The sequence below is a fragment of the Nelumbo lutea genome, chromosome 3 (genome assembly GCF_056320005.1).
Source record: "Nelumbo lutea isolate HS-2025 chromosome 3, American lotus-T2T, whole genome shotgun sequence".
Classification (NCBI taxonomy): Eukaryota; Viridiplantae; Streptophyta; class Magnoliopsida; order Proteales; family Nelumbonaceae; genus Nelumbo; species Nelumbo lutea.
In genome coordinates this window covers 104,581,595-104,600,627 of record NC_142686.1, presented here as the reverse complement: position 1 = coordinate 104,600,627, position 19,033 = coordinate 104,581,595, and the positions used below count along the sequence as shown (strand labels likewise).

At 39.5% G+C, this 19,033-nt stretch overlaps 1 protein-coding gene across 5 annotated transcripts in view; it reads left to right on the top strand.

The window, feature by feature from the left end:
* The window catches only part of SYD (P-loop containing nucleoside triphosphate hydrolases superfamily protein), a 59,200-nt gene extending 40,343 nt beyond the window's left edge, over positions 1 to 18,857 (top strand). Inside the window, exons 27-33 of one of the 5 annotated variants that reach the window (XM_088978091.1) lie at positions 3,137 to 3,194; positions 3,307 to 3,519; positions 3,626 to 7,529; positions 14,981 to 15,196; positions 15,478 to 15,636; positions 16,089 to 16,247; positions 16,566 to 18,857. In XM_088978091.1, coding sequence (XP_088834217.1) covers positions 3,137 to 3,194; positions 3,307 to 3,519; positions 3,626 to 7,529; positions 14,981 to 15,196; positions 15,478 to 15,636; positions 16,089 to 16,247; positions 16,566 to 18,625 — 6,769 coding nt within the window. In that variant the 3' untranslated portion in view covers positions 18,626 to 18,857. Of the gene's footprint in view, positions 1 to 3,136; positions 3,195 to 3,306; positions 3,520 to 3,625; positions 7,554 to 14,980; positions 15,197 to 15,477; positions 15,637 to 16,088; positions 16,248 to 16,517 lie in introns of all 5 variants that reach the window. The other 4 variants (XM_088978089.1, XM_088978090.1, XM_088978093.1 and 1 more) reach the window with 4 other exon arrangements.
* Positions 18,858 to 19,033: the final 176 nt, after the last annotated feature.

Genomic DNA, 19,033 nt, shown 5'->3' with positions numbered 1-19,033 from the left:
CTTAACCTCTCAGTCCATAATGATCAAACATTGTCCGACAAGAGATGACCTCTCCCTCGGCTACAAGGTACAGTGCTGCATTCTCTACTCACATGGATTCCGGGAATTAAAACATTTTCCAAACATTTTGAAACCATAATATATATATATATATATATATATATATATATATATATATATATATATATATATATATTGCAAAAACAAATTTCAACATTTGAAATCAACTGCCGACAGTTTAGTTTCCATAAGAGAGAGTGCATTCCCCGATCATTCACTTTGTCCGACAAAGGGGCTGATCCTGTCATTATGATCACCCACTAAGGTGAATTCTCGGACTGTCCCAACATCCCCAGGTTTTGATCCCCTCTAAGGATCTCATTGATTGGCATATTAAAGACAATCCAATCGGGCACCTAGTGCAGTACCATAATCAAGTCTAGGGGTCAGGTGTAACATTCCAATTTTGCCCATCTATCTCCAAGGTCCAGGGCAATATTGGAATTCAGTCCGGCTCAGGGTTTCAAGAAAAACCCACATTGCATGTACCTCAGGTTTCACCTTGGCAGCCGAGACAAGCCACCCCAACCAAGTTGGTGACACATCAGTGTCAGCCTTGGCAGGATAATTCTCCCCAGATCTATCCAACGACTATGAAGATTCTAAACTAACACGGGTCTCATAAGTGTCCAGTTTAAGGGTATTACACAAAAACATACCACAATGACATAAATCAATTATGTACTTTATTCATTTACAATAAATATCAAAAGATACATCAATCTGATTGGAGCTAAGGGCATAACTGTCTAACACAAATATCCAACCTAAAGGTGAATTTTGAGAAAAATTGTGTAGTAGGTGTGAATTAGGAGGAGGGAGAGATTATGGAGAATGCAGAATTGATGGATTGTGAAGTCTCAGGGTGGCCATTGAATTATTTAGGGTTGCCATTCGGTGATAACCCAAAGAAAGAGATTTTCTGGAATTTGATGGTAGAAAGATTTGAAAAGAGACTTGTCTCCTGGAAAAAGAAATACCTTTCCCTTGGAGGGAGGATTACATTGATTAGGGCTACCCTAGCCAGCTAACCCATTTATTTCCTATCAATGTTCAAAATCCCAACCAAGGTATCTAACAGATTGAAGAAGATGATGAGAGATTTTCTTTGGGAGCTAGGAGAGGAGAAGAGGGACCATAAGGTGAGCTGGGAGGTGGTGACCAGGAGCAAAAACCTAGGTGGTTTGGGGCTTGGGAACATTAGAAAAAGGAATTTGGCACTTTTGGAGAAATGGTCGTGGAGGTTTCCACTAGGGAAGGATAAGCTTTGGGCTAAAGTAGTGGTAAGCATACATGGGCTGGAGCAAAATGGATGGGATGCTGGAATCCGAGCTAGGACTACAAGCGTGTCACCTTGGAAAGCCATTCATGATATGCTACCAGTCTTCGCCCCTCTTGTCAGGTATGATTTGAATTCAGGTGACTCCATAAAATTTTGGGAGCAATCTTGTTTGGGGAATGCCCCTCTAAAGGACCGCTTCCTTCCTTGTATGCCCTATTTGACTTGAAAAATGAGCCAGTTTCTATTTCATTACCCCTTCCTCTTCCAATTCTGGGTTTGGGTGGAATTTGGGCTTGAGGAGGGCTGTGAGAGACTTAGACCTTGACAATATTTGGAGTCTCCTTGGACTTCTTGATAATGTTTTCGTAGACCTTGCTAAGTTGGACTCTAGAATCTGGACCCCCACCCCCACCCTCACTGGACCATTCTCCTGTGCCTCTTTGTTCAAAGTCTTAAGCCAGTTCTCTAGTCCTGTAGCCCTCCTCTTCCCTATTAATGAGGTTTGGTGCAGACCAATTCCTCCTAGGGTTTGTAGTTTTTGCTGGGAGGTGTTTCTGGAAAGAATGAATATTGGTGATTTGCTCCAAAAGAAGAGACCCAAGACATGTTTATCCCCTCACAGGTGTGCTCTTTGTAAAGTGGATGGGGAGACTGGTTTTCACCTATTGGTGTCATGCCAGTTTGCAAAGTCTTTTTTTTTTTTCGATAGGAAACGGTAACTTTCATTAGATAAAACTAGAGGAACAACTGTCACCTAAGTAAAAGGTGACCCCTGTATAACAAATAACTTACAACACTACACAAAACAAAACCTCTCGATTCACCCCTTGTTTTGCTAGGTTGTCAGCTAAAGCATTTGCTGACCTCCTAGACCAATACACTTGTGCATCCAGTTCCCTTGTGAGGCTCAATAATTCCCTTACGTGTTGTCTAAGGGGCCACGTTCCCAAACTATTTGATTCCAGTCAACCTACTACTAATTTGGAATCCTCCTCCACTTCTAACTGTTGAAAACCCAATTGCTTGGCCCATCTGAGCCCCTGGAGGAGAGCCAATACTTCAGCTCCAAGCGAGTCCCCCAAACCTATTGGACCAGAATACAAAGCTAGGATTTTTTCTTCTGCATCTCTAAACACACCCCATATTCCGGAAGGTCTTGGGTTCCCAATAGAGCTGCCATCAAAATTCAGTTTGACATTACTCTGCATAGGAGGGGACCAAACTGCTTGTATGGTAGGTGATGAAGTAGAGACATCCTTGAACAGTTTACAAAGTCTAATTGGGAGTGGGCTTTCTCCCTCTTTGGGTGTAGTTGGAATCTTCCATCAAACTTGCAAAGTCTTTTTTCCCTTCTTTCTTCAGGTGGCATATGAAAAGGGGAAGGACCATGTGGAGATGCCTGAGGGCTGTGGTATGCTGGTCTTTATGGGAAGAAAGAAACTCTCCAGGCTATTCTTTGAAGTAGAGAGAGGTGCTGAAGAACTGAGAGAACTGATCCTTGTAAGGGTTGTACAATGGCTGAAGTCTTCAGAGCTGTTCACAGATTACACAGTGGATGATATGTTGAAGAAGTGGGGTGAGATTGCTAATTGCACCCAGACTAAAACAGTAATGAGTGTGTCTTGGAACCCCCCTCCCCCATGTGAAGGGTGGATTCTACATCCCATGTGAAAATGACATGGATGCTTCTGCATACTTCACTTTGCAGAACTTATATTTGTTTTCCATTATTTTTACTTATATTTTTGTATATTCAGTCTATTGAATTTGTTGTACTCTTTTCTTCATTGGCAGTGAGTCCGAACTGGATGTTTTTGAATCAGTTGACAGACAAAGGCGGGAAGAAGAGATGGTATGTACTTGTTTGTCCACATAATTTTTTCTTCCTTTCTTCAGATGCAATGGTAGGCCAGGACTTTTATTGTATTCCTGTAGAGTTATGTTATAGTGAATGAATTCTGCAGGCAGCATGGAAGAAATTGGTGCAGGAACAGGATAAAGATTGTTCTGAATCTTTACCCCCCATGCCTCCACGTCTGGTCACAGATGATGACTTACAGGCATTCTATAAAGCTATGCAGATATTTGATGCATCTAATGTACCAGCAAAGCGGAAAAGTGAATATCTTGGTGGGCTTGATACCCAACAGTATGGCAGGGGCAAACGGGCCAGAGAGGTTTGTAGATTATGCTATATTCTTATATGTAATGCAAGTCTTTATGTGATAACCTGTTTCATTAATATGTTTACCTTTTCTAAGATAGTTTCTTTCCATTGTATAGGTACGCTCCTATGAGGACCAGTGGACAGAAGAAGAATTTGAAAAGATGTGTCAGGTGGATTCTCCTGAATCCCCCAAACCCAAGGAAGAAATAATTGAAGGGAATGTGGCAACAGAAACCAGTGGATCTAAAGCAGTCGTGGGGACAACAGAACCACTGACTTCTGTACCACCACCACCACCATCCACAGAGCAGCCACAGGTACCAGGTAAAGAGCAACCACCAGCATCCAGACGAGGACGGGGTAGGCCAAAAAGAGCAACAGCAGATATTTCAGTATCTCCAGGGATTGTTTCCACTCCTGAGAGTACAAGCAAACTGAATATGGGACAGAAAACAGTGGTTCCAAGTTCCACTGCCACCCTTACCCCTGATGGTTCGGTTCCATGCTCTACTACCACTGCTATCCCAGATGGTTCAATTTCAAGTTCCACTGTTACCCCTGCTTCTGGTGGTTCAATTCTTAGTTCCACTCCAGCTCCCGTCTGTGATAGTTTTCCTGGTTCTGTTGCTGTCAGGAGTCTGAGTGGAACCACACAGCCAGGATTAAGCTTAAGCACTGCCCCTGGTTCTTTAATCACTACTCCTATTCCATCTGCTCCCATGCCAATTAAGGGACAAAACAGGAAGACTCAAAGTGGATCAGAAGCACCTCGTCGTAGGGCAAAGAAACAAACTTCTGGATCATCATCAGTTGGCCCTGATATTAGTCACATTTCAAGAATGCCAAAGGAAGCAAGTCTAGCAACAGATAGCTCTCTAACTTCTTTCACACAAGACAAGCAAAAGGCAGCAAGCAGATCACCTGCAAATACAAATCCACCTGCTGTTGTTGGCCCTGAAACCAACCCAATTTCAAGAATTCCAAAGGATATAAGCATGGTATCTGAAAGTTATCCAAATTCTACTTTTGCGATACCAAATGTTGTAAGTAGACCACCTGGAACGTCGAATACGGCTACTATTGTTAGTTTTGAGGTTAACCCAATCTCGGGATTACAGAAGTTAGTTGAATTGGTTCCAGTTCGAACTACAATTCCGACCTTTGTTCAAGATAAATATACAAGTGTGGTCCCTGGCCTGGACAAAAAGGAAACTGAAAGTAAAGTTGAGAAAAAACCCAATTCTATTGGGGCCACCACTACTACAGCAAGAAAAGATAGCGTGGAACCCAGAAAGAATGATGGCCTGAAGGGCAGCATGTTGTATGCAGGACAAGAGCACAAGGTTGACCAAACATCTGCACCTGTTGTGTCCACATTGGCACAAGATTTGAGGGAAAGGAGGTCCCTTCGTATGGGGTCCATAGATAATCAAGAATCAACTGAAAAACCAGAATCTGCTTCTGCCCTGAGTGTGCAGAAAACTGTACCTGTTTCTGATGCCTCAAAAGTAGCAACTTCAGGTAATATAAGAGTTGATGGAGATAAAGCCCTGGGTCATCCTACCGTCAAGCCAGTTGGATTTGTTACATGCCAAGGCAACATTCACACTGCCAATGCATCAAGTTTGAGCACCCAGGACACAAGGAGAGAAATTCCTTCGATCCCTACTCCATTGCGTCAAACTAAATCTTCTGCAGAGAAAGATAAGTGCAAATCATCTGTTCCTGCTAAGAGGGGTTCTAGAAAGAAAGACTTAAGTGCTCCCAATAATAAACCAGCTGCTGTTGTGATGAATAATGCTTCAAACATCATTGAGACAACACCGACAGCACATTCAACCTTGGTTGGCCCGTTGGTGGCTGAAAGCAATAGGAGCACTAAGAAAGCCAGCACTGTTAGAGATAAACAGGATATTACTGCAAAGAAAATGTGCAGTGTAGCCACTGATGTGGCTTGTCAAACCAATTCTCTTGTTGTAGTATCTGATCAAAAGCCAAGTGCAACTGATAAATTGAAATTTTCTTCCCAAACCAGCCAGCAAGTGGGTCCTTCAGTATTGCAGGAGAATATTCCCATGTCCATAGAGAGGAACTCTGCTGCCATAAAAGCCAGTGGACCAGGAAATGTCACCCCTGAGAAAGATAAGATCAGCCCTCCTGATGTCCCAACTGACAAGAGCGCAACCTCAACTGAGAATTCAAATATTTCTGCTCAAGACAAGCAGCTGACTCAGTCAGCAGTAGGGAGGAACTCTTCAGCCAGAGAAGCCAGTGGACCAGGAAATGTCACCCCTGAGAAAGATAAGAAGATTAGTCCTCTTGAGGTCCCAACTGACAAGAGTGCAACCTCAACCGAGAAATCAAATATTTCTTCTCAAGACAAGCAGCTGACTCAGTCAGCGGTAGAGAGGAACTCTTCAGCTGGTGAAGTCAGTGGACCAGGAAATGTCACCCCTGAGCAAGATAAGAAGATTAGTCCTCCTGCAGTCGTAACTGACCAGAAGCTAAAATCTACTGAGAAATCAAATATTTCTGCTCAAGACAAGCAGATATCTCGGTCAGCAGAAGATGTGAATGCTGCAAATCCCATATGCAAAAGTGTTGCATGCATAGAGTTGAGTGATGTCAAATCTTCATCTGCGTCAGAGGATGGAAGCTTGCCATCCCAAGTTGAGTTCTCTCAAAAGCCAGCAGCATTTGTCTTGCAATCTGGGGAGACCCAATCAAGTGGCATAAATGATGCTGCTTCTGTAAGGGAGGTTGGAATTTGCTCCTCTGAAACTACAATTGTCTTGGGTGGCAAAGATGGGGCTTTGACATTGTCTCCAGTTTCAAATCTGCCAAATGAAAAACTTGAAAACCCATCTGCCGAAATAAATGCTGCAAAAGCAGTACAAGATAAAACAAATGTCCTTGTGACTCTTGAATCAAAATGTAAAGATGCTTCTGCACTGTTGGGTGATATGACAGTTAATAACATACCAAAAGAATCTCCACATCTCAAATCGTCTAATGTTGTCCCTGAAGCAATAGTGGAAGGCAAAGTGAGTGGGTCTGAAGATCTATCAATTTCTGGGCCTGTTAAAAAATTGACAGATTCAGAAAAACCTATTGAAAGTAAGCCTCTGGTGGAGGAAAGAGGAGAGATCAATTCTGATCTTGTTACTGAAGGGGTCTTAAATGTTTCTTGTACAGGTGCTTCTAGTGTGAAGATGGGTAAAAATTTGGAGTCAAATGGTTCTGATGGTTCTCCACTGACAGAGAACAACGCAAACAATGCAAAATGTGATATTGAAAATCCTCTTCAATCTGCTGAAACTACAGCAGCAGGTCTCCAGTTGGCTGAATCTTCATGTCCAGCTGGTCTAATTGCAGTGGAAACACCACTTTCTGAAGTGTTAGTGGGATCCACTGAAACTTGTAACAGAAATGATGCTGAAAATGCCTCTGTGGTGATACAGCCAATCATGCAAGTGGTTTTGGAGGACCAAAATAAGACCGGTAACAAGAATAGTGAGGTGGAGGAGACTGTAATATCAGATGTTGGCATTGTTTCTGGATCCAATCTCTCTGAGTCAGTTCTTGTTTCATTTCATAAGAATAGGTCTGCTCCTGGGGTTACTGAATGTGCATCCAAGGAACCAGAAAAAAACCTTTCTGTTGATGAAGTGGTAGTAACTAGGTTAGTGGCTGACATTTGTACAGTTCCAAAGAACTCTGAGAAAACTGAAGTCTGCACAGTACTTGGCCAGAATAAAGTACCAGATCCACCCATGACTGCCTCAACTGCATCTACTGGTGTCCAACTTCCTCAATCATGTGAGCAAATTCCAATTTCTTCTATTGCCCATGGTGTACCAGAGGATTCTGTAGCTTCCATGATCTCAGAGAAAGCAGATGACAATAAGAAACATGAAGTTGCTGCTGCACTTATTGAGGGAAAGAATCCAGATGAACATGATCTTGCCTCCGTTTTGACTGTCCAGGTTCCTCCGCAAATGGAACAGGTCCCAGATCCATGTAATATGGCAAGCTTTGATTCTGGTATTTATTTTCTTTAGCTACCTTTTTTCCATTGCTTTATCTTTTATCTGTCTTTCCATTATCTTTATTAAATTTATTTAATTCAATTTTTTTGAAAACGATAAGTTAAATTTATTGCTGAAAAGAAATAATGGTACAGCAGGCCACCTGATTGAGCTCAAAACTAAAGAGCCCATAGACACTGGTGGCACACATATCCAGACAGAACCAAATCACCTAAATACATAATCTGGTCAAGAGAATTTTGGGAGACAGCAAATGAAACCCAAAACCCTGACCTTATTCTGCCAACAGTCAAGTTGATGAGCTCCTCTACAGACCTTGCCTTGGATGTAAATATTCTGCTATTTCTTTCTGTCCATTTGTTCAGATAGTCCACAGAATACAAGCCTGGTCCTGTATCAGGCGATCAGCACACCTCTTGGGTTCAGACTGTCCCTAGTTACACTTTCCCAGGGCTGTAGACCAAAATCACCAAACAAAAAACCAATTGTTAGGAGGTACTAAAGGATTCCTGACTAGTTTGCTGGGAAAAGGAGAACTAGTCTGAGATCCCAAAATTCTGTGGGAACAACTAACGGAAAAACCTGTGTTTTCCCCTTTCCATCTCCAATCATCCATCTGGTTCATTCCTATCTGTTGGCCATCCAGGTTTGTGTCAGCCTTAAGAGTTAAGACACTCTCCATCTCCCAATCATGCAAGTTCCTACGAAACCTTGAAGACCAAGTCACTCTATCTGCCTGAACTGAATAAGACTCCAACACTATGGCATCCTTATTTTCCACAAGCAAGTAAAGATGAGGGAATATCTCTTCAAGGGACCTGTCCCCACACCACTTATCCTTCAGAGTCGGTCTGTCCCCTCTTGAGCCAGCCCAAAGAAGGTAAATGGTCTCCAGTAATCCAATTTCTCCTGTCCATAACCAATCTTATTAGCAATCACATTTCTCCACTGGCCTTCTATCTCTGTACCTAACCTCCACATCCATTTACTTAAAAGAGCCAAACATAGTTGTCAAGGCAACTAGGCGAGGCTAGGCGACCATGGGGCGCCTAGGTGCCTAAGCGGGCGCCTAGGCGATGGAATCTATAATTATATTAATTTATGGATTTCTATACTTTCTAAAGGACCTAAACTATTTTATAAGATATATTTGCTAACTAGCTACATATTACACTAAGCATGATCAATAAAATCTTTCATATAAGTATAATTTTCATGTGAAAACATAAAAAATAAACTAGTAAAGTGAGAAAAAAGTCTACTAACATGGCAAGTTCCAAGTTGGCAACACTAAAAATGTAAACTAGTAGATAGTACCATACTTTTTGGATGATTGTGTTGATCTTGAGTATTCTTTTTTCTGCAACTTTGCCTTCAATAAGAAAACAAATTAAAAGAATTAATCAATCAATAAGAAGAAGCACTACAACAAAAATACAAATATTCATAAGAATTCAATACATACCTTGGTTGATGCTTGGTACTCTAAGAAATAATAAGATTAAACTATGAAACTTGAAAGTCATGAAACCATTAAAAAATAAAAAGCATAATAGCATATAATCAATAAGTATAAAACTAAACTATAAATCATCATTCATCTCCAGTTCCCCACAAGTCCACACCACAAAAAATAAATATGAAGACTGAAGTTTAAAACTTCCAATGTATCATAAACAATACAATCCATAAAGAAAATTCTCTATTCCTAACTAATTGGAGTGTCTAATAAGTAAGAACCACCAACACCTCCATTGAATGCACCAACATCATTAGCACCATGATCAACATCTTCATCCTCATCATCATCCCTGTCATCATCAACATCAATATCTTCTTCTTCATCTTCATTATCTTCCATATCATTGTCCCATATCTGCTCTTCTTCTTCTTGAACAACTCTTTTGCCTTTATCTTGTCTTCCAGACTCACCTCTCCCACGACCACCTCTACTTCTACCTCTGCCTCTACTTGGACCTCCACTTGCATTTCCACGCCTATGTCCATTTCTCCTTGGTTGACCCTTGAAGGATTTTAGATGCCCCTAATGCTTCATCAACTTGAGTCCATGTAAGATCACACCCTTCATGGACCAAGTCATTTGAGGGGTCTTTCCTAGTCAACCACTCGCTAGTTTCATCTACATCATCAAAGCAAATAGGGTCAAATTGCTTTGGATTTGCACGCCTTGTTGTAAATCTTTCTCGGAGGCATTGGTTGTATTGAACAAATACAAGATCATTGAGCCTCTTTTGATCATGCCTATTCCTCTTTTTTGTATGAATCTACGTTCACAACAAAATAAGAAAAATTATAAAAATAAGCATCTTAAGTTCTTAACTTTCATAAATAATTTTATCACAAAACCAAAAATTAGGTCCATTACTTAGAACTTACATGCTCAAAAGTGCTCCAGTTGCGCTCACAAGCAGAAGAAGTGCATGCAAGACTTAATATGCGTAATGCAATACGCCTAAGGTTTGGGGTGCAATGTCCATAGCTATGCCACCAATCAACTACAAAATAGAAAAAATGAATTAAAGCAATATAAATTTAAATTAACGGGAATAAAATGTAATTATAAGTTTCAAGAAAAGAGAGCTTATATTACTTGGTTGCTTCGTTTCATGTTGCCTAATTGCCAATTCTTTAGAGAAAGCACCACGAGCGTGCTTCTACTCTTCCAACTGATGAGAGGTCTTGTCTTGAATTTCAATATCACTGACCATTCTCTCAATGCAATCTAGAAAGTTCATTTCAAACTTTCCAACCGATGTTCATCTTGTGCTTTAGCCTTATAATAAAGGGCTGGATTAAGAAAGAAACCAGCAAGGTGCAACGGATGTTGCATCATATTAGTCCAACGCCTATCAAAAATGTCTAAAATTGGCTTATACTCCCTTTCTTTCCCACTAAATGTTTCTTTTATTTTTTCTCTTGCTCGCTCCATTGCATAGTAAAAATAACCCATTGCGGGTTTCTCATCACCATCAATCAATTGTAAAACCTTCACAATCGATTGAGCAGCCAAAAGAGCAACTTTTGCATTTTTCCAAAACCCAACAGAAAGCACAGTGCTTGATGCTCTTAGTCCATCTGATTTGTTAACCCATTTACTATTGTTCCACACATCACCAACAAATAAAGCACGCAAGGGCTCCTTGAAAGTATACAAACTTTGTAAAGTTAGAAAAGAGGTAGCAAACCTTGTGACTGCACATCGTACAAGATCTCTTCCATTTGTTTTTTCCCTCATGTGTGCAAGAAGAGGATGCCTATAAATAAAAGCAGTCACTTGTCTTGCCTTGGCAATACAACCTTTTGTAGACCTCAATTCTCCAATGTCTTCCAACATAAGGTCTAGACAATGAGCAACACAAGGAGTCCAAAATAAATTCTTCCTCTTCAATCTTAAAAGGTCACCGGCTGCAACATAAGTAGAGTGGTTATCAGTAACCACTTGCACCACATGCTCCTCCCCTATCTCCTCAACAACTTTATCAATCAGCTCAAACAGAAAACTTGCATTATGGACTTCATTTGATGTATCAACTGATTTTAGAAAAAATGTTCCTTCGGGAGAATTCACAAAAAAATTAATCAAAGATCTTTGCCTTTTATCAGTCCATCCATTAGACATGATGGTACAACCATAAGTCTTCCAAGAAGCCTCATACTCCTTGTACATCAGCTTTGTTTTCTCAAACTCCCCTTTCAAGAGTGGCTCTCGTAACTCGTGGTAACTTGGAGGCTTGTATCTGGACCCGAATTGTGCAATTGCTTCAACCATAACTTCAGAACTTTTCAACTTCACTGTATTGAAAGCAATCTTAGCTTGATAAAACCACTTTACTACATATTCATGTACTTTTCTTCTTTCTTCCTTCTTCAAACGACTTTCAATGCTTGTTTGAACCAATTGTCTCTTATGCTTTGCTTCAACAACTTCTTTTGGACTTGGTCTGACAAAACTATCCATAGGTCCTCTGACATTTTCCTTCCTTCTTGGTGGAAGGGAGGAATTTGAAATTGGAGTGCTCTTACCACTTGAAATGGAGACACCTATGGATTGATCACTTTGATTGTTAGAACCCCTTTCAGATACAATCTGCTACCATGCCCCACGATTATCTTCAACTGTAAAATCATCCAATAGTTTCTTCCTCTTATTCTTCTGCATATATTCTTGCATTTCCTTGGCAATACTTTCTGTAGTTTTGGGACATTTAGTCACATCCCCATACCCCCAATCAAATGTTGTTTTATCCTTTTTATTCCCCCTTTAACAACTTTACCACATAAATGAGCATGAAATTGCATTTTTATCTTCTAAATCATGCCAAAATGCATATTTCTATGCAAGGTCCTTTGATTGAGCCTTACGCCTAACACTGCCACTTTCCTCTTCAGATGTCATCCTGTATTTCTATTGAAAGAAAACCTAATCAGCAAATAAAATAAACAAAAATGTTATTATGTTAAACTAGAAAATAGTTAACAATTAACAAAGCACAGCAAGAGTTGAAGTTTCAGCCATAATACCAAAACTACTAATCACCCAAAATAAAAAGAAATAAAAACAAAAGTTACAAAACTGATAAAATATCAGCCATATAATCAACCATATAATCAGCCAAAATAAAAAAATAAAATAGAAAACTGATAAAAAATCAGCCATAAATAATGCCATATACATATAATCAGCCAAAATAAAAAAAGTAAAAACAAAAGTTACAAAACTGATAAAAAATCAGCCATATAATCAACTATATAATCAGCCAAAAAAAATTGAAAACTGATAAAATTCAGTCATAACTAATGCCAGTATGCCATATACATATAATCAGCCAAAATAAAAAAAAATAAAACAAAAGTTACAAAACTGATAAAAAATCAGCCATATAGCCATATAATCAGCCAATAAAAAAATAAAATACAAAACTGATAAAAACCAGCCATATTATATAATCAGTTAATCACTTAATCAGCCATTGAGCCAAAAATAAATAAAAAATAAAAAGCAAAACTGATAAAAAATTCACTAAATCAGCCATATAATCAACCAATCGACCATTATAATCAGCCATTTAAGATTTTCAAAATAAAGCATTTCACACTCATACATAACTCAGATAATCAGATTTTCAATTCAGCAAAGCCAATCAGCATAGTAGCATACAATCAAATTCAAAATAAAACATTTCAAAAAAAAAAAAAGAATGGATTATTAGATTCAAGAACTCAAAGGGGCGGACGACTGTTGGACCGAGTCAGAATGGAAGAAGAAGAAGAAGAAGAAGAAGAAGAAGAAGAAGAAAAGTGGAGAGAGTACTGAGGGAGAGGACAGAGGAGTATAGGGGCAGAGCCCCTGTTTTTGACTTTTTTTGAAAAAAAAAGGAAAAGAGAGTTTGGCAGAAGAAGAAGAAGAAGAAGAAGAAGAAGAAGAAGAAGAGGTCTGCTGTGTGGCTGTGGAGTGTGGACTGGTTTTTTCGAAAAAAAAAAGGAAAAGAAGAAGAAGAAAATTGAAGAGTGAAGTAAGAAACTTGCTGCTGCCGGAGCTGAGGTGAGGTGGGCTGGGGCTCGAGCTGGTGTTCGGTTCTCCTCCCTCTCCAATCGAAAAATCCTTTTGAGACAAAGAAAAAAAATATTATTAACTTGTCTTAATACTTAAGAGACAATAGTTAAGTGATAGACTGATAGTGTTATACCAGGTGTATTTTAAAACAATACAACCACCAATAAAATTGCAAAACAATAAATTAAATTATAAAATAATTTTATTGTAAGTAAATAGGTGCCTGCTTAAGTCTCTGGGCGGGCGCCTAGTATGTAAAACTTGGGGCGTCTGGGCGAGGCGACCATGAAAAACCGCCTAGTCGCCTAGGTGTTGCCTAGGCGCCCGCCTAGGCGTCGCCTTGACAACTATGGAGCCAAATTAAATTATTTGAATTTCCTTGTACCCAAACCCCCTTCACTTTTAGGTAAACAGATTTGGTCCCAGTTTAAAACATGCATCTTCTTTTCTTGCCAACCATGCTACAAAAAATCCCTTTGAGGTTTTTTTAATGCTTCTAGTCACATTTGCAGGAATTGGGAGCAGAGATAAATAATATATTGGCAGATAAGAGTACTCTGCCTCCCTTGGTCAAATATTTAGCCTTCCAAAGAGCCAATTTGTTCTCCATTCTCTCCAAAATTGGTGTATGTAGCTGTACACTTAGCACCTAAAGGTAGACCCAGATATATTATTCGGAGTGTAACATTTCTGCTGACACATCCACCTCCTCCACTCACCCAACTGGAATAAGTGGAGTCTTCCCTAAATTAACTCTCAACCTTGTAACAACTTCAAACCGGATCAACATTCCCCTTAAAATTTTTAGCTGCTCCCCATTGGCACCCAAAAAAGAAATGCATCATATGCAAAACGAAGAACCTGGACCCTTTCATCATGCAAGCCCATTGTGAAACCTTCCAACAGGCCTTCAGCTGCCACCTTAACAAATTGAGTTAGAGTTTCCATATTACACAATAGGATAGGTGACAGGGGATCATCCTGTCTGATACTTTTTGAGCTTTTAATGAAACCTGCTGCTTGACCATTCACCGATACTGAGAAAGTTGTTTTTTGAGTTATGGCAAAATCTTGTATTCATTTATAAACTGGACCCATGTACAACATGTACAGTGAGTCACTATACAAAAATAGCTAGGTTCCTATGACAAAAGGTCTGAACAATTTCAGGAGAACAAATATCAGAATAAAAAAAAGATTGATGGGGGATATTCTTGAACAGATCCTGCCAGAAAAGAGTGAACTGTCCCCAAAACACTTCTAGTGACTCCCTCGACCAAACAGCTCTAGCCCTCAAATGCTCTCTGATTTCTTTCACTCCAAATGCACCATGAAACTGCAACGAGGATGGAGCTTCGCAACCTTAAAGATTTTGGTTGACATCAATTGAGGTTTAGAATTTTCAAGAAATGATTATAGACCCCCTTGACAGACTAGAATGGAGAAACTAATGATCTACAGTCTCAAATCTCAATATCCTTGCTACATAAAACACAGTTGTAAGACTACAAACTTACACCTCTTCTTTGCAGGTTATCTCTGGTTAGACATTTTCCAGAACAGCAGTCTAAATTAGTAGTTTATTTTTGTTTTTATTATTTCATTTAGTTAAGAATTATTTCAGGTTGGTGATCTAGGCACATCCCATTTTTGACAAACAAGGCAAGGTCCTAATTAGTAGTTAAAAAGTATTCATGAGTACTATTAAAAATAAGGTTTGCCTTTTGTCTTTTAATGCAGGTTGTACCCAAATCAATGTTTTTGTTATATTCTCTTTAACTAATAATGAATTATATGATCTTTAGAACTCAATCAGTTAAAATTATTTGTTTTGTTTTTGTGTCAAGGGAACCCACCAGAAAGCAGTGACTTGAAGAAACATGACAGTGTTACCACACTAGGTAAGGTTGAAGCAGATGATATACCAAACACTTCATTGGCCAGTGAACTTTGTCAGGGCAGAATTCCAGATGATAATCCTTCTGCGTCTTCAACAGTTCAGGTTTCTTTGGCTGATGAGCAGGTCCCCTGCTCTTTCACTCCTGGTGAAAACACTGGTTCTGGTATATAACATGTATCTCTATTCCCACTTATTTTCCAATTCCCCTCCTCCCCCACCCCAAGAAAAAGGAAGTATTATTCATGCTCATTTAGTTATTATAGGCAAGTGCTGCATTTGTATTTTAGACAGGAAAGCACATTGTTTACCAGAAGAGAATTCTCAAATCAGCACCTTTATTTGATTCAGTTATAATTAAAACTGGTTTTGATGAATTTTTTAATAACTGGGTAAATAACAATTGTAGATTTATTTGCGTATTCATTTTATCCGTTTTGAATACAGGGGAAACGGATAATTTGAAGAAACATGACAGTACTACTGGACTTGGTCAAATTAAAACAGATGATCTGCCAAATGTTGCCCAATCTCTGACTGTTAAGATACCTCAGCCAGATGAGCTTGTCCCTGATCCCAGTATTAATGGTTCAAGTGCTATTGCTGGTATTTAACAAATTTCTCTACCACTTTTTCTTTGTTTTTTTTTTTTTATAAATATTTTCAAATATCTCCCTTGTAATGTTTGGTTCGATTTATTTTTGATTGAATTATTAATTTGGAGGTACAGCTTATTTGTTGAGAAACCAGTCAAATCCCTAATAAATGGTGAAAATTTGCACTCTTGGATAGAAAAAAAATCATCTTTATATACTAATATTGTTTATTATAAATAGGCATTTTTTTCCTTTCAATGGGGATGTGCTCAAGTCAGTTCCGCCCCCCCCCCCCCCTCCTACTAGCCCTCTCCCCCCTATAGACCACATCCTGCCCGTGAATTTGGCATCAATTCATGGTCAGGATGCATTCCCCCTGTACTTTGGGGCTATAATTTTCTGATATGGGCTGATTGGTCATTCTCCCTATTTTTTATTGTGTGGTTTTGTTTTTGAATCCAGGTGAAATTGATGCTTTGAAGAAACATGACAATTCCACTGGAATGAGTCAAGGAAAAATCTCAGACGAAAATAATCTTCCTCCAGCTTTTACTGTTGAGGTTATTGAGGCAGATAAGCAGGTCCCCAGTCTTAACGTTAATGGTGCAAATGCTGATGCTGGTATTTTATATGCTACTCTACCCACTGTTTTTCATTGTTTTTTTTTCTATTTTTATTTTTTCCAAACGTACCTCCACTTTCTCAATATACTAGGAGGGATTTTCCTATAGTCATAGATTTGCATGGTTTTGTGCCCCATTCATAAAAAGGAGATATGCTTAAGTCAAAATCCCTATTTATTCTATTTAATTAAATCCGAATTTAGTATATTTTTGATAGTTAACTTTTTTTGTATCTATTTGTTATTGTTTGTTTTGTTTTGGTATCCAGGGAATCGAGAGGATACTGATAATTTGAAGAAACATGACACTGCAACAGGGATGAGCCAGGTTGAAGCAAATAGTTTACCGAGCACAGACTTGGCTACTGGTTTCAGTCAGGGAAAATCTCCAGATCTTGTTCCATCTTTAACGACCCAGATTATGCATCCTGATGAGCAGGTTCCTCTTTCAAGTACTTATGTGGTAAGTGTTGATGTTGGTGCTTCCATGAATCCAGGGGATACCGTGGACTTAAAGAAACATGACAGCTCTACCACACTTGGTCAAAATGAAACAATTGATCTGCCAAATACTGCCTTCACTCTATCCACATCTGGTCAGATTTCTCAATTAGAAGAGCAGGTTCCCTGTCCTTTGAGCACCCATGTTGCAACTTCAGATGCTGTAGTTTCCATGAATTCAGAAAATCTAGAAATTGGAGATCACTCAGAAGAACCCATCAATAATAGCATTCCTAGTAATGTACTTCTCATTGATTCAGAGAGTACAGACAAAAGAGATCATTTTGAGAAGCCTAATGTAACTTGCGTACCTGGTCAGAGTGAATCACCAGATCTACCTGATACTGCAAATGCTACTTCCTTATCTGCCCAGGATCCTCAACCAGTTCAGAAGATTCTCAGAGTTGGGATCCGTATTGCTGATGCTGAAGGTTCAGTGACTTCAGAGCAAGCACATGGTTCTACTGGAGTAGGTAGCTCTATAGGCCAATGTGGGTACACAGTTCCATATTGTGCAGATGATGTTGCCTTGCATGCGGTTTCAGCTGATAACAAGTTGGATGACAATGCTCTGCATTCTACTAAAGTCAATAATGAAGTTATTCAAGATCTTGCAAACTCCACTGTTGCTGGTCAAGGTGAAGATATTCTTGATGTGGCATTACCTGACCATAATACTAATGCAAATACCAATAACTTTCATGGGCATACTTCGGGACTTACTGATAGAACCGAAGTCTGTTCTGAAAAAGCTGATGGCACTGGAGATCATCCTGGCATTGTGCCAACTAGATTTGCTTCTGCACAGTGTAATGATATTGGTGACCGGAATTTGGAAACCCCATGTGCTACACGTGAAGATGAGACTCATGTTTCAGTGGATGTGAATCCTGATGCCATAGTTGGAAGTGCCAAGGACACTAGCAAAGTATATTCCTTGGAAACACAAGCATCTGCTGATCAAGATCCTCCAGATCTTAGCAAGCATCATGAAGCTGTGGATGTGCAGAACATCTCTGTAGCTGAGGATGGCCAAATTGGTCATTCACAGACCAGTGGTTTAGAGGAAGAAAAAGAATCAACTGTCAGTAAAACAGATGAGTGTGACCCAATGAATGTAGACAACTTAGCTGTAGTTCAGGAAAATGAAACACCGGCCGTTTCTAAAGCTGAGAATGAAGATCTGCTGGATGCTTCTCTCAATAGTGTAGTGAATGAAAAAGAAGCTCCGGTGTTACATCTGGAGTCCTCATCTTCTTTGCCAGGACTGGAAGATGACAAGATGGCTAATATGTCTGAAAAGATTGATATGATGGATGCTTCCCAAATTACTGGAATTGAAGAAAAAGAAGCACAAGCTGTTTCTAAAGATGACAAAGAAGATAAGATGGATGCTTCTCTCACTAGAGTGGATGAAAAAGAAGCTCCAGCATCAGACATGGAGTCCAAATTTCCAGGAGTGGAAGATGAGAAGATGGATGGCATGTGTGAGAAGGCTGATCCAATTCCAATGGATACTTGCTCGATTATTGGAATTAAGGAACAAGAAGCACCAGATGTTTCTAAAGATGACAATAGTGACCAGATAAGTAGAATGAATGGAAATGAAGCAGCGGTGGTTTCTAAAGATGATGAGGGAGATAAGTTGGATGCTTCTTTGGATAGTAGAATGGATGTAAAAGCACTAGATGTTTCTAAAGATGATAAGAATGATCAGATGGATGCTTTTCTGGATGGTGCAATGGATGAAAAAGGACGGGCTTCAAACACGGATCCATCCTTATCTCCTTTACGATCTATTGAAGACGAGAAGATTGATGGCACGCCTGAGAATGTTAAAATCGATAGTTCAGGAGTCTTGGCAGGGTCTGAATAGAACCAGGCAGAGAATATCTGAAGCATGCTGTGTAAATGACATAGTCGACCCATTTTAGTTTTTTCTTCAGATGGGTCAGGTGAAGCTCGGTGTCAATATTTCTAGTTGAACCTCCTATTTTCTGCAAGCAGGAAAGTGAATTCATCCTTCCAGTTTCATATACGATACTTAAAACTTGTATATAATTTACATAATTTTTGGTTATCAATCAGAATCTCTCTATATAACGTGAGTATGTAGTGTAACATGGGTGCGTTGTGTCGTGTGTATGGTGACATTTTTACATTCCATGGGGCTACACAACCGGGGGTGGGGGTAGCCAGGGATAGGGGTGTCAATGGACCAGTTTTGGGTTGGATTCCATTTCCATCCAAATGAAAATCAATTTGGACGGATTGGGTGGACCTA